Source organism: Oryzias melastigma, linkage group LG10 (assembly GCF_002922805.2).
Source record: "Oryzias melastigma strain HK-1 linkage group LG10, ASM292280v2, whole genome shotgun sequence".
Classification (NCBI taxonomy): Eukaryota; Metazoa; Chordata; class Actinopteri; order Beloniformes; family Adrianichthyidae; genus Oryzias; species Oryzias melastigma.
Window position 1 is genome coordinate 16,969,395 of NC_050521.1, and position 25,803 is coordinate 16,995,197.

General features: G+C 40.5%; 1 protein-coding gene across 1 annotated transcript in view; it reads left to right on the forward strand.

Moving 5' to 3' along the window:
• The window catches only part of nexmifb (neurite extension and migration factor b), a 66,405-nt gene that overhangs the window by 30,322 nt on the left and 10,280 nt on the right, over positions 1-25,803 (forward strand). The window contains exon 2 of the mRNA XM_024283516.1: positions 20,473-20,600. Within this exon, the coding sequence (XP_024139284.1) occupies positions 20,522-20,600 (79 nt within the window). The 5' untranslated portion in view covers positions 20,473-20,521. The remainder of the gene's footprint in view (positions 1-20,472; positions 20,601-25,803) is intronic.

A 25,803-nucleotide genomic window follows, 5' to 3' on the forward strand; every position in this document is an offset into this window, starting at 1 on the left:
ATGTGTTTGCTGCATACGGGAAGGTTCTAAAATGTCGGTGCTTAAATCCTGCAGCACCACATTCATTACAACAGTTTATTTTAACTCGCACAGACTCCAGCAGAAGTCTTCTGACATTCAGAGGAAAGGTTATAAGAATATGCTCACATAACCAGAAACAACAACAACCAATTAGACAACTCGACAAAAGTCAAGGAGGAAACTTTTTCTATTTAAATTAAGAAAAGGATAATTAGATTTTATTCTCTTTTATACCTTAATTTTTTTAGATCACTATTTTCATCTTGTGTTTTGGTTTAAGGCTTGTTTCTTCAGGTTTTAAAGATTTGAAATGTGTGTTTTCTTTGAAGAGTTGATGTTTGGCGATGTGCTGATTGTTCAAAGTTAAATGAAAAATGCTAAATCAATTAGTAAAATAAATACTTCAAAAGGATCCGTCTGTTTTTTCTTTGCGGTCCATTTTTTTTAGCCAGTCAAAAACAATAAAACTTTTACAAATTATATAAAGTTCCTGATTGTAACTCACTAGCCACAGGATGTCTATCAGAGTACTTTAAAAAAACATTTACTAGTCACTAGTTCATAAAATAAATAAATAAATTCAAAGAAGGTAGAAAAGTTCTATACAAGTTTCCACAATTTACCATTTCAATCATTTCATCTTCAGAACTCGCTGAATCTCTTTTGGGGTCACAGTAATCAGGTCACCAGTTTGTCACCGGGCCACACAAACCGAAGTTAATCTATAGAACATGTTATTGAACTGCAGGAGAAACCCCACAACCTGTAGAGGGAGAACATGCAAACTTCACCAAGAAAGGTCCCAGCTGGGACTTGAACCTGATTCTTCTCTTTATAAGGGGAAAGAGCTAAGAACTTGTATCAAAACAATCCAACATCTGTATTTCTATTTCGATTTTGAACTTGTCATATAACTAAAAAGAGTGGAGCAGCCTGCCGACTGAAGCTTCAACGGCACTGTTAACCCTAACCCTGATTCATACTGTCATTGATAAAGAAATGAGCAGAAATGCAATTTTAAATTAAATTTTCTTCCTCTATTTCATTCTTCATCAGAAAAATGCTACAACTGCATGTTAAAAACTACAAAAGCTCATTTTTTAAAAATAAACAAACAAACTCAAAACTTTATTTGAGGTTCAAAGTGGAGCTGTCATATAAAATATTGTCTAATGTGCCAAAGACTGAACTTTTCTTACTAGAGATATATAGAATTTGACTTTCTAAATTCTTTCTTATTTAATGCAATCAGGAAAAAACAGCCACTGTCACTGCTTTTTCTTTTTTGTTTGTTTTTTGTTTTGTTGACCCTCTTCTCTTATTCTAAAGTAATTTAGCAGCACCCTAAACCTTTATTGACATTTAAATGACTCGTCTCTGCATCTAAGGGTATAAACCAGATTCAGGTGATTGTTAAAAATAATTAGCCGAGCTGTAATGTGACTTGATGATATTTAAATGATTAGTCCACATTTGCGCCGCTGCACTCGATGTTAATGAAAATGTAAATGATGCAATTATAATGGTGTCAAAATGGTTTCAGTGAGTCTGATAGTTCAGTTTGGTTTAAGTGAAAGAAAAGCTTACGACAGGTCATTTTTGCCCTGACAGAGCTCTCAAGCTGGAGCGTTACCGACCCACTGAAGCTTAATGGCAATGTTTATATTCCTAATATCTTGGATTTTAGTGGAAGGATGCTCATAACCGGCGCTTATCCGATCATTAGGGTGTTGAGACAAAAACCTATGAGCAGAAATAAATAAAAGATAAGAGACAGGAATTGCTCTGCTGACTGCTGGTAAACAAGAGTGACGGTGGAGAAGAACGCATGCCCTCTGGAATTTATCAAGCCGGGGTATTTTCTAAGGGCTCATCAACAGCGGTGCCGTTCTGTTAGAGGAACTCTGTTATTTGGGATATAAGAGTCTACACAGGGAGCGTCTCTGAATGGCAGCCCTGGGCATTGAGCAGAACAAGGCACAGAGTGAGCTGCAGCAGGCAGCTCTGCAGAAACAGCAACACTGTTATTCAGCCTTTGGCCCGTGCTCCAGAACATTGTGTGTACATCTGTAATCTTACCTACCCCCCGGGGCTCGACGAGACCCCCACCGCCGCGGCGGCTGCTGCTATCGCCGTTCTGTTTTGATTTTATATTTTTCGCCTCTCATTTTCATTGCAGGCCTCCTGTCCGTTTCCTTCTCCTCACCGTCCCTCTGCCGCTCTCATCATTGCGTCATTCGCTTTTTCTCGTACACAAAGATATAGTCGAGCAAACACACCCACACACTTTCTCACACTGACTGCCATACTCAAACACACGAAGGGCCTTGAAGACAAACCATGTGTGAGATCACGCAGTCTCAATGTGTCAGGGCCACTGCAGCCTGCTCAGTTTCCCTGCTTATTAAAACAAAAGAAGAAGAAAAAAAAACGTTTTCCCATTTTGTGTTTGTCAGCTCCTTTGTGAGGCTTGCCCTGATTTTCCTCAGATATTTGTATGTGTGTTGCATGTTTAAAAAGTAAATGCTTTTGGCTGGAATTGAGCTGGCACTGCGAGTGTTTAAATATACATGAAGAAGAGGGCTACATGAAGGCGATACTGTCCTGGATGGCGAGCAGTTATGAACTGTGTCATGTGTCTTTGCTTTCAACGGCTCTGTGCAGGGCTTTCATCAGCCTTCGCCTCTGTCACTGAGACGTTCCCCGCACCCCTCCCTGCTCCTAGCCCCACTTCACACACTGTAATAAGGCGTTCGTTCGCTCCCCTCGTTGCCTTAGCTGTTCATTGCAGTCCAAGTGCAAAAAAACCCTGCAGTGGTGTCAGGGAACAGATTATTTTACCCCTTAGCTTTATGTACATATTCAGCACAACCCATCAAGAAGGAATAAAGCTTTTATGAAGTTTTCTCATTCATTTTTTTATTGCTGTCAAGGATATCTGATGCATTGAGAATCTATTTGACGTATTGTCATTGTCTGCTCCTTCAATGTGTACCCATGTTCCCCTGAGTGAGCGATACGGCGGTCACGCTCCGTCTTCAGGATATCATGAGCTCACGATGCCTGCACTTCCACGAATCTTTATTGCTTTCGATAAGATGCCAATCATTCATCATTCAACCCGATTACTCCTGCATTTTATTTTTTGCTTTAATGTGAGCTATAAACTATTGTTCTAGCCTCAGAGTCTGAGTACTTCTTTCTTTTTTCATTGGGAGGCATTTTGAAACTCATCTCTTAAAGAACTTTCTCTTATTTCTTCTTCTGTCTTTTTTCCTTCCTTCCTTTATTCAAGTCTCACGATTGAATCTGAATGCCCGTGCTTTTAGTGCCAGAGTTGTTTGATTATCCACAGACAGAGCGCTGTGCTGGAATCCATTCCTTTCATCATGCTTTAACCAGAGTGAGCTGGCTCCCCTGTCGTATTTTATGAGAGGTGATTTTTTTTTGAGTGCCTCTCCCTTTATGCAGATGATTCTGGCTGCCTCTACATGGTCGAGTCTTCAAGAGGGGGATATTGGTTTTGACAGGAGAGCTAACCCTGCTACCTTCACTCTTACCAGGCTGTTCCGGGCTATATGCTAATGTTAGATACACTTAGAGTGGAGAGGTGCATCCACAGGTGTTTTCAGAATGAGGCTCTGTGACAGGAATATCACACCTGGCTGGAAACCTCATTGACCCCTTTGCACCGCGGCGGAGATGAGAGTGTAGTTACGTCTCCCACTAAGCCATGTATGCACTTTGGATGCAGTAATGCCCGCGCCGACAGGGTCCTGGTGGGCAACGTGTTCATTTAAGTATAAGTCACAGGCTCTGTATGAGATCATGAGCTGTCATTTACAGGATTTTTTCTTGCTACTGATAAGTGTTAATGCCTGAAGCTACTAATCATCTGCAGGTGAACTAAGCTCCCTCTGTTTAGCTGCTGGTAAGCCGCACATTTCTGAGTGTAAGGGCTAACGCGGGGGTCTTCATGGGTTCAATGCTAATAGGCTAATTCCTGGTTCCGGTTGCAGAAAACCATATTTACAAATTCAATCATTTGAGTATTTTTGTGCATTTTTATGTAAAGACTTAAGCCATGGAGTTGTATCGTCCATTTTATACCTCTACATTAGCATTGCTCTTGTATTGGTTGAAAAATCTTATATACTATGTTCATGCCAGCCTTGGTAACACGCGTTCAAACAACCGCTGCCAATGGAAAGTTTATGTATGTTTCAGCTTCCTGATTTAAAACCTCTCATGTTCAAGTACTGCTGAGCAAGTTTTCAGGTTCTACCTAAAAAAAAACGTACAGCCATCGAATGCATGATGCAAGTTAAAGAAGGTTGAACTCTGTCCAGTCAGGAACTCAGATATGGTAGTGACGTATGGGTTGCATCCCTTTTCATTCCCTGAAATGCCAATCTTTTAAGAATGTATCATGAAGGACAGATTAATAATTGCTTGTTGTGCCCGGCTGGAATTATCATAATAGAGCTGTGAAAAGATAAACCTGGAGCAAGATTCGTGGGAATTGTACCAGCTTAAAATCTCTTCTAACTGGAGGTGGTGGACGCGTGCTAGTAAACAGCAGAAAGGGTAAAAGAAGTGCTCTGTGCTTGTCCCGTTCAAACAGCGTGGGCTAAACGTACATCAAAGAATGTACGCAAATGTCGAATGTGTACAGAGCTTCACAGTTATGAGACCCGCCCACTTAAACGCCAACTATTTGTTGATTAGTTAACTTTGTGCAGTTAGATCTGAACCGTCTTTTAGCTTTACACTTTACTGTATTTTGTGCCTACATTTTTTTTTTTTTTAAATCAATCCGACATAACTGGATGCTGTTTTTTTCAGCAGAATTCTGGCTATACTTATGAATTTAAGAAAAAGCTCTTGAAAAATTTAACTTTAAACTATTTCGGTTTATACATTTTTTTTGAAAAAAAACCTTAGTCCACCTTTACCTGATAAAACTATGCTTTGGTTCCAAGAAAACTTTTGCCATTGTTTTGCACACTTGTCGTAAACATATTGATCAATTCAAGAAGTCCTAACTGATACCTTCTCAGCTGACATAATTATGAATTTCACTTTGTAAATGATAAAATCAACCCTTGCTGCAATAAATGGTAAAAAAACCCTGTTGTTTTCTAGGATAAAGTTTCTTCAGAGCGGCAAAAGTTTATCAGAAATTTACCTTTAAGTTGTGGGCGGGACTGTTGGTGTGAAGAAAGCCTGCCCCTACTTCCCATCATCCATCTGTTTACACGCTTTCCTGCTAGCTTGCAGCCATGGATGCATCAGAATGGAGTGGAGCACGGAGCTTGTAGCTTGCTGATTGTAGCACCTATGTCATAGCTACAAGCTCTTTCCCACAGCATTTTTTGTCTGCTCTGATTCACAGCAATTCGAATAAAAGAATACTCAGAAATTCAGTTTAAATCCTAATTTTCTTTATCAATGTCCTCCATCGTGAGAAAAATGCAACAAAAACATGTTGAAAACACCCAAAACATAATTTACAGCAGAGTGAATGTTTAAGGATGGGAGAAGGGTGTCACATTACAAATTTACACTTGGAAATGTGACAAACTCTTCTATACCTCTCTGTGCTGGGTCGCAGGTTGCTGCATGTTGCCTATTCCAGCTACTTGAGGGCAAAGACGGAGTACAACCTCGGAAATTCTCCAATGTGACAGACACAGTCAACAATCCATATTTAAACTATTTTTGTCAAAACATGCTAATCCCACACAGAGAAGACCCTGGATTTGAACCAGGGCCTTCTCACTGTAAGGCGATAGTGCCAACTACTACACCAGTCTGCACCCCAAAACTTACTTTAAATTAAAAACACAGCATGACATTTAACCTACAAGATATTTAGCCATACAAGTTAAAAACAAAGTCTTCTTTAAAGCTCATTTGGATCGTATTCTGTAAAAAAATGCTGATTTATTTCTCACCGTACAGAGATCATGTCTGTGTGATGATGCTGAGGCTTGAACATACGGTCATACAGTTTGTGATAATCATGCACCTCTCTGGCTTCCTCACTCCTGGCCAAGCGGGGGGCCTCGTCTGATTGTCTGGATGAGTGCTTCCCTCTCAACACTGTTGCCTTTGTCCACTTGTCCCTCCTTCATCTGTGTAATTGTATGCATGAAGTTTCTGCACTAAATCTCTGTTGTTGCCAGGTTGTTCTGCTCTGCAGTGCTGTGTGCTCTTGCTGAACGCAATTAGTTTCTCTTAAGCTAACGAAATACCACAAAGAGGAGCTAGGTGGGCCCATTCTTTCTGTTCCTTTGCCTCTTCAGTCAAATACGAAACAAGAAGAAGTCGGCATTTAAAGCCCCCCCCCTCGCCCCGAAACAGATAGAGTAGCTTTGTGGGATAAAGGCAGTGCTTCTCTCTCTATCACACTCCATCAGCATTATTTACCAGACCTGCCAGTTGCTTTGTACAGCACCTCTCTCTGCCAAGTAGGCAACTGGCGTTCGACCAGGGGCTAGTGACAACAGGCTACAGTGGAAAGCAAGGAGAGCTGTGTGGACGAGCCAAGTCTATTTATTTTTCCTAGGCCGTAAGAGAACCACAGAACTTTATCTGCTCTAAGGACACTTTATAGATTTTTTTTCTTGTCATGCACTCTTTATTGAAACAGCCAATTCATATTTCGAGTAGTAGCTTCGTCATTACTCTATATTACAAGATTTATCCCTTTTGTTGAACCTTAGCAAAAATTAAAATACAAGTAGCTGCAAGAGAAGGCTTAGTACTGTATGTACTCACTGTAGGTGAATCATCCTCGTCAGAGAGGCTGTAATAAATGCATGTTCCCTTTGTCATTCCCAGCTACACTGCCATCAGCAGTCCCCACAGAACCTATGGAAACATCAGCACTCAGGGCTTGGAAACCGAAAAGTGATTTTTTTTTTTTTTTTTCCACAGTGTGTCACAGATGGTGGGAAAGCCTTTGTAATGCTAATATAATATCACACTGTGTCGGCCTAGCTCTGCAGTTCACTCTGTGTACCAAGCAGCCTGGCTGTGGAGTGATTTACCAGAATGGAGAGAAAAAGACCTCCCTCGGTTCACACTGAAAAGGCTATGTGCTTGGCGGGTCCTGCCGATCGGCCTGCTGCGATCGGGCCCGCCTTGACTTTATTGATTCGGCTTTCCATCCAGTGCTGTGCACCGCTAATTAACTCTGTCCATGAATGTTTGTCACATTGAGCATGCTTATGAGAAAGCATATTACCAAGGGGGACTAAGCATTAAAAGCAGCAGGAAGGATATAGAAGGTGATTATAACAAGCCGAGTCAAAGATTTGCATTCTCTTTTTTTAGAGGTCTGGGCTAAAAAGCATAATGAAAGTGCATTGTACTGCTGTTTAAGTGCACAGATGTTTTCGTCTCAATTTTCTTTTTACGAAAACCAAAAGAAAAAAAGAAACAAAACGACTAACATTTGCAGTTCAATAAACCTGAATGGTCAATTTGCCCTCTGGGATTAATGAGGTGTTTTTGTGTTTGTGTTGTATTGAAAAATGCCGTCTCTTACTTCCAGTCTTATGCCACCTCCCTAAAAATGAGCCAATGACGGGCCACTTCCTCCTGTGCTAACCAATGACTCTGCACCTCGTTTCGTCGCAGCGACTGCACTGCCGGAGAGGAGGAGAGGAGGACGTTGATGTCTCTCTCTGGCTGCGCCACGTCACATTGTTGTGTATACTCGATTTCCATCCCTCATCTCGGGTATTTGAATCACAAGGGGGAGTGTTTCATATCCTTGCTGGGAGAAGAAGGGGGATCTTGTCTATCTAAAAGAGCATGCTGGATTAAGGGGGTTATTTCCCCAGAGGGTGGGGTGGTTGGTGGTGGTGGTGGTGGGGGGATCCGAGCAAGAGTGTCACTCACACAGGCACTCACATATTGCTTCTTTCTCTCCTTCCATCATGTCGTGCGCGGCGTTTTGCTCCTCTCTCCCCCCTTGTCTGTGTTCTTCCCATCATGGCTACCATCTCCCCACCTTCTTCCCCTGCTGGTTCAGTGCTGCCCTACAGGGAATAGAGAATTACTAGGTTCGGTGGGGTGGTTGTTATTCCAATCACACCTCCGATGCAGCGAGGGTCCAGTAAAGTACAGAATAATTGGCAGGTTCCAGACAGCCTTTCTGCTGTAGTGTGTGTGTGTGTGAGTGTGTGTGGCTGTGATAGGAGAAGGGGGGGCTGCTGTATGTGCAGCATTCAGAGGTCATTCCATTAATTACATGCTCTTGTGATACATGCATATCCTCACGCTCCGCACGCCGGTCTGTTCTGCGATGTCGACCAAAGATAATGCGACGATGGCGATTTAAAAAAAAAGAGCCCAAAAGCATCAAACAAAGGCCTAAACCTTAACCTAAACTCAAGTGACAAATTGGTTAGTTCAAACAGTCAGCCTAGCGCCGCGCCACAACTCACTGATGCTATTTATGTCTCTGGATGGATATTTCCGACAGGAGAATAATGGCCCAGATGGTTTGTAAACGTGCACCTTATTAACTCAGGGGTCAGAGTTCAAAGGTCACAGGTTGCACGTGTTCACCTTTTGTCTATTCGAGGGTCGCTGACTGATAGGACTCCGGGGTGATCGCTGATACTCATCAATGGAGCCAAGCAGGGCAGCTAATCAAGCATGGGGGTTATGCGGATGGGGACAAGCATCAGGGAAAATAAACCACCGCTATCTGCTGGAAAACACATTGACCCACAGACTTAATGGAACATGTCTCCCATAGGTGAACTGCTCTATTGATTAGCCGCTCTTGGCAGTTGTAGCCAACACTGATATTGAGTGCGATTTTACCTTTATTCTTTTTTTTTTCCTTTTTGTTCCACCGTCTGCGCTGTAGACAGGTCTGCTCTTGCAGAAGCTAAATTAAAAGAGGTACAGTACCTCTGTGTTGCCACATGTGTTGATTCTATTTTTCCTCCTTCTTTTCTCAGCTGTGCTTTCCAACCATATGAGCCCCGCTCCACAGCGACCATTATGGCTCCTTCTGATTCCCTTCCCCTTGATCCAGCCTCACCTTTAAGGGCTTCTCATTATGAGGGACCTTTAGTTCTTACAAGAACACATCCACACATGCAAAGGATACATGCAGGGCTGAACATAGAGGCACACATGCCTGTTGCGTGCACTCTTCATTTAAATGTATTTGAAACATTTCAAGTTATTAGCCATGAGTTTATTCCTCATAGAGAACACACATCCCCTCCCTTAGATAGAATGGCAGCGGCCCTGAAAAATGCATAAATGTCCATTATTTCAGAGCTTATGTGAGAGAGGTGGAACAAAGTGGTGGTAATAAAAAATATTGATCACGCCAAGCCTTAAAGTGTCTGACAGGAATTGTTGTGGCAGAAAAAGGCATTGACAGAGTGCCTTTGCAGGCATGTAAAGCTGCAGGACATTATGTCGCTGTATTAGCGCTGATCACTGCAGTGTAATGGCCCCCAGTGCCCATAGCACAGCAAATGAAGCGTAGCTCTAATAAATGCACCTGTTGGAAATATGATAATTGCGTCCCTGATGGCTGACCTTCTTTGTTTTTGCACCAATGCGGTAAAGATTTCTTGATGCGTGCAAGCAAGGGGAAGAAAGACGGCCTTTGTGTGTGTCAGTCAGGAGTCAAAGGGTGTGTTGTGACTTCGTTTTCGGTCTCTGTCTTCCAGGTGTTGCGTGTGCGTCTTCGGTCGCTCAAGTATCCGCAGCTTTTGGACTGTATTGAGTGGGAGCACTGTATGGGAATGTAGCATGATGTTAAAATGCTTTAACGCAGCGCCTCATTAAATACGCAATTGTTTCATAAGACTGACCCCTCAAGAGTGGTGGGTGGACCAAACAAGGTTTGCACAAATGAGCAAATGATATTACAGTGTGCAAGTTTCTGCTGTGCAAGCTCATGTGTGTGCATCTGACAAGTAGAGGAAAATGCACAGAACATTTCCGAGCTCTTTGATCAATTTAGGAGTGCATGCCTCACACAGCTTCCCTCTGCACTGTGAGCCGTTTCAGCCTCCTCTGTTCTGGGATTGTTAGGTTAGTTGAGATGTTTTTGGTTAATCTCCCCACATTTACTGGGTGCTGCCGTGCACCCTTGTGCACCACGAGGAGATTGCTGAACTTGAGAGCAGGATATATCCATATGTGCGTGAGGATGCCATTGCTTCTGTCTCATTAGCAGCAGTGCTGAGGCCCTGAGCTGCTTCCTGCGCTCCATTGGGACAGCTGATGAGGCCTGACTATGTGACCTTTAACAACCTAATCAACTTTTAACACCTTGGCAACTGCCTGCCTTATTGCCATTCTTCTCTCCGCTGTTCGTATTGTTCCATCCCATTTTTACAAATGTGCTCTCCTTAGCTTGAAGTTGTTTTCTTGATGGCGTGTGTATGTACGGATGTAACGGCATTGTAAACACATGCAGCTGCTTCGTCTGGAGGGAAGCATGAAGAATGATAATGGCCTCTATCTCCTCTCACTTGACCTTGTCTTATTCTGCTGTTGTTCTTTTTTTCCTTATCTCGTGTTGTCTTTTTCACTCTTGCTGTTAAGAAAACCCCATGTTATGTAAAATATACTCAGCAATACATGTACCAATGAGTTGATAGGAACTTTAAATAATAGATTTTTGTATTAATGTCTGCTAGATAAAGATATATATATATATATATATTTTAATTTTGAGGCTTTGCTTTAGTTCAAGTATATACAAGTGAAACCATCAAGTATTGTCCAGTTTACACATCTAAAGTAACACATTGGCGCCAGATCAAAACTGGCAATTATTTATTCTATTTATACAATGAAATAAATATACTCAGAATCAAAAATGTTTTTCTCCCCTGTTAGCCTCCATGACAACTGTGCTGGTGATACCATTTATACGAAACTCGTCTTTTTACTTTATATTTGATGTAGAAATTGCTCACAAACAGGGCATGCACTTTTGATTGACAGGGGACAATCAAATTCTCAGCACTGCTGGGCGTGCCACAACTGTCAGGTTTGATTTGCTTTTCTATTTGTGCAGTCCAGGGCTCTGCGAAGTCATATTCTTTTAGGATGCCAATGAGCATGGAGTTGCAAAACTACCTTCAAATGCTTCTGCGCTTCCACCTTTTTTTTGGGTGGAACCAGGAGAAAAAAATGTAAAGTTTTTTTTCTTTTCGCACATCTCATTGCTGAGGTTTGTTAATACCTGGTGAATTAAATTAGTTTGAAATGAATCCGATATATGTTTGAAAAACAAAATTGAACTAATTTAAAATTTAAACTTAGACTTCTGTAATACAAATATTTATTATTAACTCTCCTAAAGATATGGATAATTACTTAGTGGATTTAGGAACACTTTGAAATACTGTTTAAAGATGATTTATATTTTAAGGCTTAAAAAAATCAGATCTATTTTGTGTTTTACCTGTAAAATGGGTTGATTTTGGAATCCATGAATTCAAATGTTACGTGAAGCCTGTCATTAGCCAGGAATGTCACTGCTATCTTATGTAAACAGGTCAATCAAATTTGAATTAAATAATTTATCTTAATGTTATTTAACTTCTTGTATCATATTTCATATAGACATTTCTGAGTACCCTATCTCATTGGTATGGTTCAAGCTTTCCTTAAAAACCGTTTGGATAGGAAAAAGTACTTTTCTTGGTACTAAAGTACTTTTAAAACCTTTATTGTGGTAATAATTGATTTTTCATAAAATGATTTAAATACCATCTGAATTCCAAAAAATCTGAAATTTCAGTCATTTTTTCATGTGGTGGGATTTACAAGGTTAATTAGAAAATATAATGTGATAAAACTGCATTTCTCGATTCAGAAAATATTACAAACGAAACTCAAAAATTTGTCTTTTAAGCTTTGACATTGGATTTTTCTTTTCAAATGTATTTTACTGGTTTAGGGTTTAATGATTACTCTGCATTTGCCTAATACCTCAAATATCAAAGCAATACTTTCAAAAAGAGCTTTACAATGGGTTTTGCTTTTTACGATTCACTAAACCTCCATCACCGGACTCTCTGAATATTATGTTTAGGTGTGAAGTTTAGGTTATTTTCAGGTCTTAGCAGCAGGATCCCATCAATAAAGATTGACAGATTTTCTCAATAAAAGCTGAAGCTGACTTAAAACCAAATTATTATTGACCCCAGCAGCCTTAGGGGAAAAAACCCTGTTGTTTTGTCTGTCCTTTAAAAAGCTTACAAATGTGTTTTGAAGCAAACTTTGAGGGGACTATAGTTGCAATTGTCCAGATCAGCCTTTGCGGTTGTGTTAGGTTGATAAAAATCCTAATCCTGATTCATAGTGAATCTATTCCTATCGGATGCTTCCGTGGCTCTTCAGCAGCTTGTGATTGACGATGACTATCGCCAGCAGATAGCTTATCTCCTCCATCACTGTGGCCATGTGTGGGATTGCAGGTAAGGATTCAGGATCAAACAGAAACAAAAAACTGGCAGACGAGACGCACATGCTGAAAACACCATTGAACTGAGATGTACGGATAAACATTGTTTTTTTTCTTTTTAGAGGCAAAATTATTAGGATTTGTCCTCAGCTGTTGCTCAGATTTTATCTGACAAGCAGTCTTTAAAACAAGTGTGATTCTTTTATTGGGATTTGTCAAATATAAAAAACACAATAGTCTCAGATCAGGAAACAGCATGTTGACACAGACAAAGGAAGCCAGACGCTTCTTGTTGTGCACATTTGAATACTGAGCCTTTGGAAAAGCTGTGTTTTCACGAGTAAATTGAAGGCCTGATGGATATTTTTCTTTGAAATAAGGATGTAATTTATGGTAAAGCAGCTAAGTTTGAAGAAAGTTGTACCTTTGCTGTCAACCTTAGAAGTTAAGAACTCTAATGAGTTGTCTATTTTAATGTTATCTCGTTTCAAGGGAGTCCTGGCAAAAACTTAAATTGCTTCACAACCCAAGACATTTTATGCAATTAAATTAAAAAAAAAAAACATTTTTAAGTCCTTCAGAATACCATCACACTGAAACAAATGTCCCCTTTGTGCTTTCTCCTTTCCTCTAAGAACAAATGTCTTATAGCTTTTAGCATTGCAGTGCGGCTTAGATTTGACTCGTACAAGCTAACTCGTACAAGCTAACTCATGCTAGCTTACATAATCAGGTCTGTATCAAGCTAACATACATAGTAACAAAATGACACTGAAAAGTTAGCTCTGTTGACTAATGTAGGGTGTTCAGACTGGACACATCTGCAAACAACTGCTGACGGCCATGTTGGATTGTTTTCATTCGTTTTTTTTTTTGTTTTTTTCCTGTTGATGAACTATTCTTAGAAAAGTCAAATAAATTACAAAACTGTGACATCTTGTATTCTGTCATCATTTGAAAAGATAAATATAATGTTAAATTGAGGCACAATTCTACAGAACCTAATAAAAAGGTCTGACAGGTTCAAAGTTGTAATTTAGTTTGATCAAATGACTAAAAATAAACTGTATCCTGCAGTCGCACTAGCCCCAAATTCTGGCTGGTTTAAAATCAGTTCACAGGAAAACAAATGACCTCAGTTTGCAAAGGTCAATCCAGGAGAATCTAAAGGTAAGATTTGTTAGGAGTTTGCTTCCATACAGAGCTGCACAAAATAATCCATCCATCCATTTTCTGAATACATTTTATCCCTTACGGAGACACAGGACTGCTGGAGCCTAATGGTTATTGTTGGGTGAAAACACTAAATAATTGTTTGTTGAAATTGTTCCTTTAAGGTTCATCTAAACTGAATTTGTTCTGATGAGGTACTACATGACATTGGAAGTACGGCAACAAGACTGAGCCCAGTTTTAAGTGTCTTCAACATTGTAATGAGTGTCTACATAGATCCTCTCTGCAAACAGATGTGCAACTTGTTTTGAAACAGTATAACCTGAGGACAATGTGACTACAATTGAGGACTCTCAGTTTGATTCAGTCAATTCATTTTTTTTTTTGTTTAGTTTTCCTCTGCAATAATTTGAGATCTATTGTAGACCAACCACCTACAGATTTAAACCAAGTTGATTACCTGACTAAGCAGTCAGTGTGTTAAAGGGTATTTGGGTAAAATAGTTTCTGCAGAGTGGCAGTAGTTTATTAGAAATTAACTTCTGAGTTGCGCGCTAGACTGTTGGTGGGGGATAAGCCTGCACGCATTTCCCATTATCCCTTTTTTATACTTTTTACTGCTTTCTTACAGCCTCTCACAGCCCCAACATTGCATTAACTGTGTAACAAATATGGCGAGCAATATATTGGAGCTATCTAGCTGTGCAGTTGTGAGCTAGATGTCAGCTTAGACCAGAGGTCCCCAAACTTTTTCTTGTGAGGGCCACATAATATTTTTCTTCGCTGGCGTGGGGCCGGGGTCAGTTTGTAGGCTAGCGGAAAAAGTGTTTTCTGATAGTAGTTCTGTACGCGATTGATGCTAACTGTTAGCAAGCACTATTTTACTAGCAGTGTTAGCAAACAATCTCAAAACGAGATTGGGGAAAAAAAATAATAATCATTCGTCTCTGTTAGTGTTTGGGGGGCCGGGCCAAATGTGGAGGTGGGTAGTTTGGGGCCCCTTGGCATAGGCGAGGGAAATGAAGACTTTAATTGATCTATTTGTCTGCAAGTGGATGCATCAGAATGGTTGTAGTTTATAAGTAACAACTTGCCACAAAAAGATTGTAAAAACACCAAAAAGCATAATTTTCACTGGAGTGGGTGTTTAAGAGCTGAATAAAACTGTTTTGAATGCAGCAGCTACATTCGTGTTCAAATGACAAAGGAGAGGGATGAAAAGCATGCATTGTGTGTATAAGTTTTTAAATAGTAGTGACTCTTGATGCACCTATAGCTCTAAACAAGCTCTTTTTTCCCTTTGTGTATTGACCTCGTCAGATAAAAACTACCTGATAGATGTCAATCAGCTTCTTTTTCTATAGGAAATGCACTAGTTATTGTAAACATGTTATGTTATCATAGACTACAGAGTATTGGATTTGAGTCCCATCACACAATGCTCAATGTTATCGCTGTGAGTTGCCAGTGAAACTGAGTTACTCAGCTTGAACCTGCTCTGAAACTGTACACCTGTGCTAAAAAGAAGTGTCGCCATTTTGGCGCTGTCTGTTTGGATCAGTGTTCCCTGTGGTGCTATGCCCTCTTTTAAGAGCTCCTCTGTTGGCGGTCTGTTCCTTGGCCCCTGGCTCTCCCCCTCTGTTGACACAATGGACCCCTTTCTTCCCGAATATACTACCGCTGTGGGACCTGGCCTTACATTTTTGGCAGTGATGCACCCACACTATCCCTCTCATTGCCGCTTCACTAGTGAGAGGTGCAAGTGAATTGAGGAAAAAAAACAGTAAAACAGAAAGAGCCTTGCAGGAATTAGATCGTGGTCCTGATAAGTTCCATTTAGAGCGGGTAAACATCTTGTTATCCGACTTGCACATTAACGCATGATCTGTAGAGTTTAAAATGATAAATCAAATCTCGATCATTCTGTTTGCTTCCCACCACTCACTGCTCTCCACCTCTATTTCTGTTTCCCATCATGCAAGTGAACCCCAGCCCACAAGCTGGAACAAAGAAGGGGGTCAGAATCGCCGGCCATTTTTACTGCACCTGCATGATCCACAAATGTGTGCTTCGGTGATTACGTGCCCTTCTGTGTGGTGTTTAAAGAGCAGTTTCCTGCTCCGGAGTTAAATGGTAGCGCCCTCTGTGAAGTATTAATGATGTGGATGGATGAATCAGGTCGGCGCGGACCTGTTGACGGAAGCCGAGGCGCTCTCTTAAAGCTGTGCCCAGACATCAGACTTAACCGCTTGGCAAATTGGACATGCTTGTTGGCTGTAGCTCCAATTTATGTGCGCTCTCTATTGCAGTAAGTCCATCTTCATTATTGAAATGGCCTTTCATCAGGTCTTGACAGAGTGGTGGAGATGGTAAAGGAGGGAGAGGAGCAGCACACAGGAAAATCATGAATAATGTGCAAAATAAACATATTTGAGGCGCAGGAGTTGGCTAGCTGCTGCGAAGGTGCTGGGAGTGATGTTAAACGCCTGACGTTCGTTTTCTCCTTTCCTCTTTTCTTTTCTGGAAGTTTCTGCCAGGGGATGTTGATGCTGTGGATCCTCAACTTTGAGTTTTTTTTTTCCACACGGCTGATCACACAAAACCACATTCAGATTGAACTTCCACAGCAGAACTGCACCCGTTTGCATTCACAAGCACTTCTCATTGGCTCAAAGCCTGTTTTTAATAGGATGCCGAAGTGCCTTCTGAATTTCTTCTTCTTCAGACTATTGTATTGATAAAGCTGATAAGGCTAGGCTTAGCTCATCTCACTCAGTCAGCCCCAGTCCAAGCCTTACTGAAGTGTTTATTGCCAGAGGTGGGGCTTTGGTTTTTCAGTGATTAGCACAACTTGACCTCAAAACCATTTTCGTTTCTGTAGATGAGCACTTAAGCCGAGGCTTGTTGGCTGTAGGACTTTTCTTTGAAGAGAACATCACGTCCTAGATAGTCCTACACATAATTATGTTATCTGCGTATAATATTATAATGCAATTCTTTTCAAAAGTGGCTACATCGACCTGGCTTTCTTTGATTGTGCACATCTTGTCTACACAATCAATTTTGATTTAGAATAATAAATTCTAATGTGATCCATCTCAATATTATCTTGTGTTTTTAGGTTCATGGGTTAATTTTATCTGTTGGATTGGCAGTTACTAATACCGGCAACATTATTGTTGCTAAAGTTTTGAAAATTGCTCCTAAGGTCCTTTTTATTCTAATGATTTTATCACTGTTAGTTTTTTGTTATTTATTTTTATAAGGATGGATACTAAAATTCCATGGGAAAAAATTATATTGGAGCATAAATATCTACATTAAAGCCCAGACTGCTGCTGTTGCCATTTTTCATCTTTTTTTTTCTTTTTTGTATCGCTTGGTTTTGTTTGCACCCAAGAGAAACTTTGAACTTTTTTGGAGTATTGGAAACTAATTTACACTTTAAATGCCCCTTTGACAAATGCATGCTGTGTTGGTGCTTCACTAATGACTGGATGCAGCCATTTATTCTATAGGCAAAAATCCTAAATTGCATAAAATATTGCAGGGATTTGTGTTTCGACCTATTACCCATTAAATGTCAGTAAAAGACTGTGGTCATTTAAATTTGAGACTGGTCTTAAACTCTTTGGGCTAAATTAAGGTAAAAGTCACTTTTATTTTAATGAGTATTTGGTATTGAAGGTGAATCGCAGAAATAAAATGTTCTGTTCTGGCTTTAGTTTTTTTTTTTTTTAAACATAGTTGGACTTTAAAAATGGAAGTACAATCAAAAGAGGCTAGAATTAAAACTCAACCATTTTTCTTTTTTGTCAAACTTTACAATGTGGGGAAGGTTTGCGTGTTTTCTACATTCATCCAGTTGGGTTTCCACGAGACTTGACTCTGTAATTGGAATCAATGAGGCTCCATAAGGGCTCATTTACAGCTGCGCTCGTTGGTCTGTAGTAGTATTCATCTATACAAATTGTGATCTATCTGGAAGATATTGGTTTACTAGCAAGTAAAGCCAGGTGTGATTCACCATAGTGTGAATGCCAAAGGAGCAGAATTGGGGGGCACTTTTACTGTTGGAGTCCATTTCAAGTGGATGACACAAAGCAGAGCATCAGAGGTACAAGTCAAGAAAAATGTAGCAAAGATCTTGGTGAAAGATATGGAGTAGTGAAAAGGTACAGCCCTGATCACAGAAACAAATACATGTGTTGTTGTTTGGCCCTTAAGGCTCTGAAAGTCAGATCGCCTCAGGTTGTTGCCACAGGTTTTTAATGGCTTACAATGTACACCAAGAAATTACAGTTCTTAGGAGGTGCGAGGAGCCACATAGTCTTGATTTAATGACAGGCTGCATGCTGATGGAAATCCAAACTTGGACTGATTGAGGTCAAGGACCAGACTTTGAACACATTTTAGAAACAGTTAAGCTTCGGATACATCGGATATGACGTGCGTGTTCAAGAACACGCTTTATTTGCAGTCTTGAATGTGCATTTAGCCCGTGGTGTTCACACTGGACAAACAGGGGAGAGCTTCTTCTTCTTTGTCTCTTCCAGTTGTTTACTAACACATGTTTGAAACCTTCAGTTGGAAGAGGCTTGGTGGGAAATGTTGAAGCGGTTCAAATTGTGCTCCAGGCTTTTTCTTTCACAGCTCTGATCTGATACATGAAAGACTTGGGCCAAATCCCAATTCTTCCCCTGCTCCTATTGCTTCTCCCTACCCCTACATTTACCCTCCAAAAGTTGAGATACGTAAAAATAGTGTCTTCAAATTTGGTCGACACTCTCACTCAATGACATTATCAATAGTCCTTAAAAAAATATTTTAGACAACCCTATCCCTTCAAATGCCCCCTACAATTGATGAGGTAGGGAGAAGTTGTTGGAGTAGGGGAAGAATTCGGATTCTGCTTTGTTGTCCTATAAATCTGGCTGAGCACAAACTGCAATTATTAGGCCCAATCCAATTTTTTCCCTTCTCCCTTCCCCTCCATTTGAAAGGGGAGTTTAAGTGTAAGTGTACCCAGGAAATATATTTTTTTAAATCCAACCCTCCAAACGGAGGGTTATAAAGTCCTCCCCCATGAGGCTAAACCGCGTCATGCTGAGAAGCACTTTCCTTCATGTGGGTGTGCTCTGAACCACAGACGTTTACATTTAAATGTAAGTAAAGACTTTGATGTAGCATGACCTTTTTAAAGTTATAAAACCGCTGTTGTTATGTATATTCAAGTGTTAAAGCTAGCTGACTGGCAATTATTGATGACGTCATCGACGGAAGTGACATCCGAAATATGAGACACAATTTTTCCACAACTCTCCGTTTGGAGGGATAAATGAAGGGAAAGGAAGAAGGGAAGAATTCAGATTGGGCCTTAATCTCTCCATGTTATCCATGCGTCACTACCAAATCCGAATCCCTGATTGGTCAAAGTTTGACCCGGCCCAAAAAACGACTTAAAAATGTGAATAGCTACACAAGAATTTTGAAAGCCCGAAACACACAGATCTGTGCATTTATGTTGACGTTTCATTAACAGCGGCCATTTGAAAATGTGAACTTAGCTTCAAGACTGTTTTTGCTGACTGTAGTGTTCACAGGTAAAATATGTAGTTTCTAAACTCAGGCATGAGTATGTGTTATGCTTAAAGTAAGGAAAACAGACGCCTCTTTGGAAAAGGCGATTTAAATGCATTTAAGTTATTATAGAGGTTGTTTTTGCAGCATTTAAAAATCTTTATTTTTTCCTAGTATCTTTGCATTATTAGGCTCTCACACAGTACATTATAGCCACGGTACACCTGCGTTGCCCCTCTATTTGCTTCACACATGAGCTCATATGATACCTCATGAGGTAATTACCCACTGTGCTGGTGTGTATGCAGCTGTGAGCTAAAGCGGGGGTTCCCTTCAGGTAGCTCTAACTCAGGTCAGTGAGCAGCTAATGACATTTAGAAGAAAGTGGATGAAAGAGATGGCAGTTGGCTTTAGAAAGCTGCACACTGCCTTTGTCTTATTTTCTACCGTCTGGCTTAATCTCCAACCTTTTCACACCAAAAGGAGATCATGTTATTAGATGCCCTCCCATGGCTCATTTGTCATCCTGCAGCCTCTACTCCTCCAGAGTGCAACTGCAGAGGAAGAAGGAAGAAAACAGTGTAAAATAGCAGAACATCGTCCAGTGTTTTGTTTTGTATTGCAGTTGCAGTGGATTGATATTCCTCCTTTCACCTTTATTCCTCGTTCATTCTTCTTTTTATCAACCAGTTCCACGAAGCGAATGAACTTCTGTCAACCTTTGATACGAATCTTTGTATTGAATGCATTCGCTCACTTACTGTACGTTCAGTCGTGCTCCGCCATCACCATTAAAAGTTCCTGCAGGAAGGAGTAGCGTCGCTGCTGTTGTCCCCTCAGGCGTGGGGCTTTAATCTTGGGTTGTTCTCTTGCTGCGCAGGGAGGGAGTCTGCTAATTACAATAAACACAAGCGCCGCTACCTATGTAAGGTTTGCATAGGTTAACAAGTGCTGTAAACCTTAAATAAGTTTAAAATAGGACTTCATGTCTTGCTGTTGCCATAGTGATCTCCACTACAATCTTTGCATGCGTTCTTGCTTTGCAAATGAATTTAAGACACGATCATGTAACACTTAGAAAAAAAGCCCCAAGGGCCTTTTTGATGGTCTCATTTAAGAGTTTTTTTTTTCTTCAAACAAACTTTATTTTAATCCTGCTATTGTTTCATTCTACTTTAGCATCTGGAGCCTCCCCTCACGCTCTCCTTTGTGTCTTTTGTTCTCAACAGGTGGAACAGTCAAAATGATGTGCAAGCGGTGCGACAGTGAGCTGTATTGATGGACGTGTTAACAGACACTTGTCTCACATTGATGGTGAAGACTTCAGAGCTAGAGATTCCAAATGTGGAAAACACAGGTAATCACCTTTTTTTCAAGACATTCTGACTCCTTAAAAAAGATGCCACTTCATTGTAACTTTGAAAGGTTACCTTTTCTCCTTTTAGTCTTTGAAAATGTGCTTTTAATGTTTACAGGAAATAGGTTGCTGCTCCCAATAGTGAATTTCATGTTTTCTATGAACACACACGCATTCACATGAAGTAAAGCTTTGAAGAGACAAATTAGTATTCCACATATTTGGTAATAGCTTTCCAGAATTAGTTTTTCCTTCTTACTTTTAAGCTTTTTTTTCAGAAACAGGGAACATGAAACCTGTCCTTTTTTAATGATAACTTGTAAGAAAACATTAAATGAGACTTTTTAAGCTATTGTTAATCCTCTCTGCTCATTCCTCTGCAACTCAGAGAATATCTGACTTTTCTGATAAAAACATGCAAATGTTAGAGACAGCTCTTACACGTGTTCACATTTGTTATTCAGAGCAGCTTGTTTTATAAAATAAAGTTTGGTTATTTTAAAAAAATGACATGTCATAATCCAGGGTTTCTAAAATTATATATTTTTTTGCAATTTTTTAAGGCTTATCTCTTTGGTTTTACAATCATGTTTTACATCTTGAGTGCAAATAGCTAAAAATCTAATTATTCAAATACATGCGTCTCTAAAATAGAGTTTCCAAATTATAGCTAATGATATGCAGATCGAGTTAAAGTGGATACATAAATTTAAAAACATTGAAATCATCAGGTTCAGGAAGGAAATGCTGCAACAAAGAAGCAACGAGAGCAGGGAGATGCTTTTTTTTCCCCTACAGAGGAAGCAAATTAAATCAATGCTGCATTTACTTGAATTAACTTTCTTGAGCAAATAATAGCACGCTGTCTGTCCTCCATTGTTTTATAATACATTTTAGATAAAAACAGAGATTAATTAAAGATGAATAATGTCATTTTTGTGGGATCTCTGCTAGATTATTGATTTGCTTTAGTGAATGTCAAGAAATGTAAGACCCAAAAAAAGTAAAAATGTATTTAATATTAATACATTTTTGGCAATTTTGAATTTGCACTTATTAATACCTTGAGAGGAAATTTTGAAATTGCGTAAATCTTTATGCAATAGGGTGCATATTTACATCCATTCACTTCAAAAAGCTATGACTATTTTTCCATTTTGGGGCTCTTTAGACATATATTTTGAAAATAGTGTTTTACCTCCCTTTTTTAAGGTTTGTATTATCTGACTAACACTGTAGCCGATATCTGATGAGTCAAACGAGACAATGACCACAGATCCTACGGCGAGGCTTTGTGTCGGCGCTCCTGCTCCGGCCAGGCTCAGTGGGGACCTCTATGGGTCCCCTCTGTGAGAATAACACAGATTATCTGCGCCACTCTCCTCGCCGTTGGAGGAGAAAAAAAGACAAAATACGAGAGTAAGAGCATGAAAAAGTAAGTGTAAGGGTGAAAGCATCTCCATTGAGCAGGAATAGGGCATTTCTTTGAGGACAGCTATGATTCATGCGGCAGTTACTCACTGCTTATTATGAACATCCTGTACTGGCTGGATTGATCCTCTCTGCCGCCATTCACAAAATGTCATATTGTGGAGATGGAGTGAGAAAGGCTTCTGTGGCTGACCGACCAGCTGGATGAGTGAGCACCCCAGGCGGCGCTGCAAAAATGGCTACCTCTGCATTTTAGAGATGTAAAATCCTCTGGATGAGGAGCGGCGAGCAGCAGCGAGGGGGAGGAGGAGATGGTAAAAGAATGGATGAAAAAGAGGTTCAAAAAAGCATTTTAAAAGAAAGGAAGGCCGCGTCAGCTGTTTTATTTGCACTGCTGCTCTCTTCTGATAGCATCAGTTTAGGGCTGAACTGTATTTACCGCATCGGGGTTAACGTCGGGAGTTTCCTGTAGGAATAGTCCTTTGTTTTTGGTATTTTATGGGACCCAAAGTGACTGGAAGTCAGAAGAGAAAAAAGCAGGCATGTGTGTATCCATGTGTGGCATCTGACACACTAATATAAAAAGACCACATGCGCCAACTGGTCCTCTCTCCTCGTGTCTGTGACCATGTCCCTCGGCATGGGCTTGTTTGCGCGCTGAGCTGCCTGGCACAGAGCAGCTCGGGCTTACCTCAGTTGGACCAAGCCTCCGAGAGTAATGGCGAGCGCGCTCGAGAGAGCCGGAGCACTAACTGGTCCGGTCTGGTCTGGTCTAGTTTGGCGGTGGGTTGCGCTGTCTAGCATGGCTGGGCTTGGCAGCAGAGGAGATCAGAAGATCACTGCCACCTGCCAGCAGCCGGGGTCCTTCCATATGCTCAGTGGTGAACGTCCAGGCCAGATTGCATGAACTGTGTCACATCCAGCCTCAGCTTTTGTTCAAGAAGCCTCTCTCCTGATAACATTGGTACAGAACTACAACAATTTTAGGGTGATTTCAGTGTTCACCTTTTTTTTTCTTTCTCTGTCTATCAGCTTGAGTCCTGGCAGCAGCAATAAACATTTTGGATGTTTATCTTGTATTCCAACCTAGATGCAGGAGTAACATTATTCTGCACCATATCAGTGAATATGAGGCTGCTGATCCCTCTTTGACCTCTAATGTCAAACTCAATTTGTCAGCCGCAATTGTTGCTGCAAGACCCGGCGTGTGTGCGGATGTGTGCGAGTGGGTTTGTGTACCTGTCTAACTGACTGATCTGTGGCACATTCTGAACAGCTGAAGAGCTAATGGTCCAGCTGGAGACAGATGGCCTCTGGATAACACTATACCCCCAAGCCAATACTCACACTCTATCACTCTCCCCCTCGTACGCACACATGCACAGGATAGATTGTTAATCCATTATAAACCCAGAGGAAAGACATTTTTCAATATGAGTTAAATGTTTCGCTGCAAGTTTGAACAATCTTTTGGCGACATAAGTTGGCAGCTTTGGTTTGTTGTGAGCGCAAGAGGATAAAGGAAGCTAAAGAGAAATCTCTCTGCTTTTTGGAGCTCCCCTGGTTTAATGGATCTATTCCTATCAGGGTAATAGAAGAGTTCATTTGGAGGTGCGGCTGAACCTTCTCTACGTAAGTTCTAAATAAATGGATGACCTTTGTAGTTCTATTTGTTGAGAACATGTGTCAATTACTTAAAGACCCACTCCAATGAAAAACATGCTTTTGGTGTTGTTAACACGTTCTTGTAGCATTCTTCCCATGATGAAGGACATATTTAATGAAAATTAAGAATACATTTGAATTTCTGAATAATTTCTTGTTCAAATTGTTGTGAATTCGGAGCAGATGCAAAAAATGCAGTTTGGAGGAGCCCCTAGCAGTGACGTTGATGCTATAGTTAACGAGCATTGCATCCACTTGCAGACAATTCGATCCATGTATGTCTTCGTTTTCCTTGTCTGAACTGATATCTGGCTCAAAACTGTGTGGATGGATGGATCGGATTTTGGTCGTTTGCTGCATTGGTAACGTTCGGTTGGGGTTGTTAGGGCCTGTAAGGAGAGTGCAAACAGAGGGATGATGAGAAATGAGAGCAGCAGCAAACATTCCCTTCCACAGCTTAAGCCTCTTTTCCGCTGATTGGTCTGGTATTTTGAGCGTTTCCATTGTAAAATGGACCCACTAAACCATATGTGTCAAAGTGAAGGCCCGTGGGCCGGATCCGGCCTTTAAGTATTTATATCTGGCCCTCCAGATCATTTTATTTTAATTTATTAATGGCCCGGTGTTATCTTGCACTTATGTCTAACTTTTATCATTTTGACTAATTATATTTTAGTGGAGAGTAAAATATTGATAGTTGATTTATTCTGGAATATTATTCCTGCCTGTTTTTATTCATAGTAATGTTAAAAAGTTACATTTCTGAAGTTTTACAAATTTTGTTTTGGTGTGTTTAATAAATGTTTATCCTGTTCGGCCCGCGATCTTAGGTGGGTTTTGGATTTTACCCCCTTGAATGATTGACACCCCTGCAACAAACAGTACCGAACCGTACCTCTAGGGGGCCCCCATCGGTGTAGGTCCATTGAAAAGTGGAACGGAACGGTTGGGTAAGAGCCGCTGTAGCCACCTGTTGATTAGGAGAAAGCGATGATGACTTTAAAAAGTGCCAATATGGTGCTCATTTAAGCTAATAACAACAATAGTTTTTTATTGGCTTTGCCTAAAAACAACATAATCGTATTTAGAAGAATACTGGGAATGTTTCACAATAGATCATAAGATGATTGGAGTAGGACTTTAAGTTGAGGTCTTTCTTGCTCACGTACTTTTGTCACCTCTGACACTCGAACAGCTTCCTTCTTTGAGAAGGGAGGTGAAAATGCACCATTCTCCTGAGGTTTTCCTTCATTCCGGATGACAGAAACACAGATTTCTCTTTTTAGTAGGCGTCGCTGTTGCTCTCATTTGTCTGCAGGCTTCAGACTGGGTGAGGCTGGCTCTGAGGCAATTTCATTACCTCATTAAATCTCTCTAAACTCGTATTCATATGCACAGATTTACTCCTCACCGATACAGTAATGCCCAATACTATTTGCTAAGCACCCACTCCCCTCCCTCAAGCATTTATCACTACCTCAATAGTGATCAGGCACATCCATTCGGAAATGGGGGTTGTTTCTAGTTAACCTTTGGAAGTGCGTTAATTGCTGTTCCGTTTTCTTGTATTTGGAAATTCCTCCCTGGCATAATTTTAAAGGATGTGTGCGAGGCAGCTGCCTGGAATTGTGGAGGGGGAGTTAGGTGTAGAAGATATTGGTTATAGAGTCTCCAGCATATGGGCCTGTCGTGTCCCATGTGTACATACCTGCCTCTGCTGCTGTCGTCTAATTATGAAGAGCAAACAAAGCTATCTGCCTGCTGCCACGAGCCAGCTTCTATGAGTTTTGATTGTAACACATCAGATGTGCGTCTTCTGCCTATTTAGACGTTGCTGCACATGGATTGTTGAAAAATCGCCATAGCTCACTTTCTATTAAGCTGTTATTGTAACTGCTGCAGCTAATTTGTGTCATGTCACAGTGTACTTTAAAGCTTAAAACAGAGGAAGAAAAAGAAAAATTCACATGCGAAGTTCTTGGTAATTATGCTTTCATTTCCTTTTTGAATAAAAAAAAAGAAAAGACTGCTTTTAAAACTCTGTGTGAGTTCAGACCAGAATAATCCAGCCAGTTCCGTTTGCTTGGAAAGCGTGTGGAAAATTTTC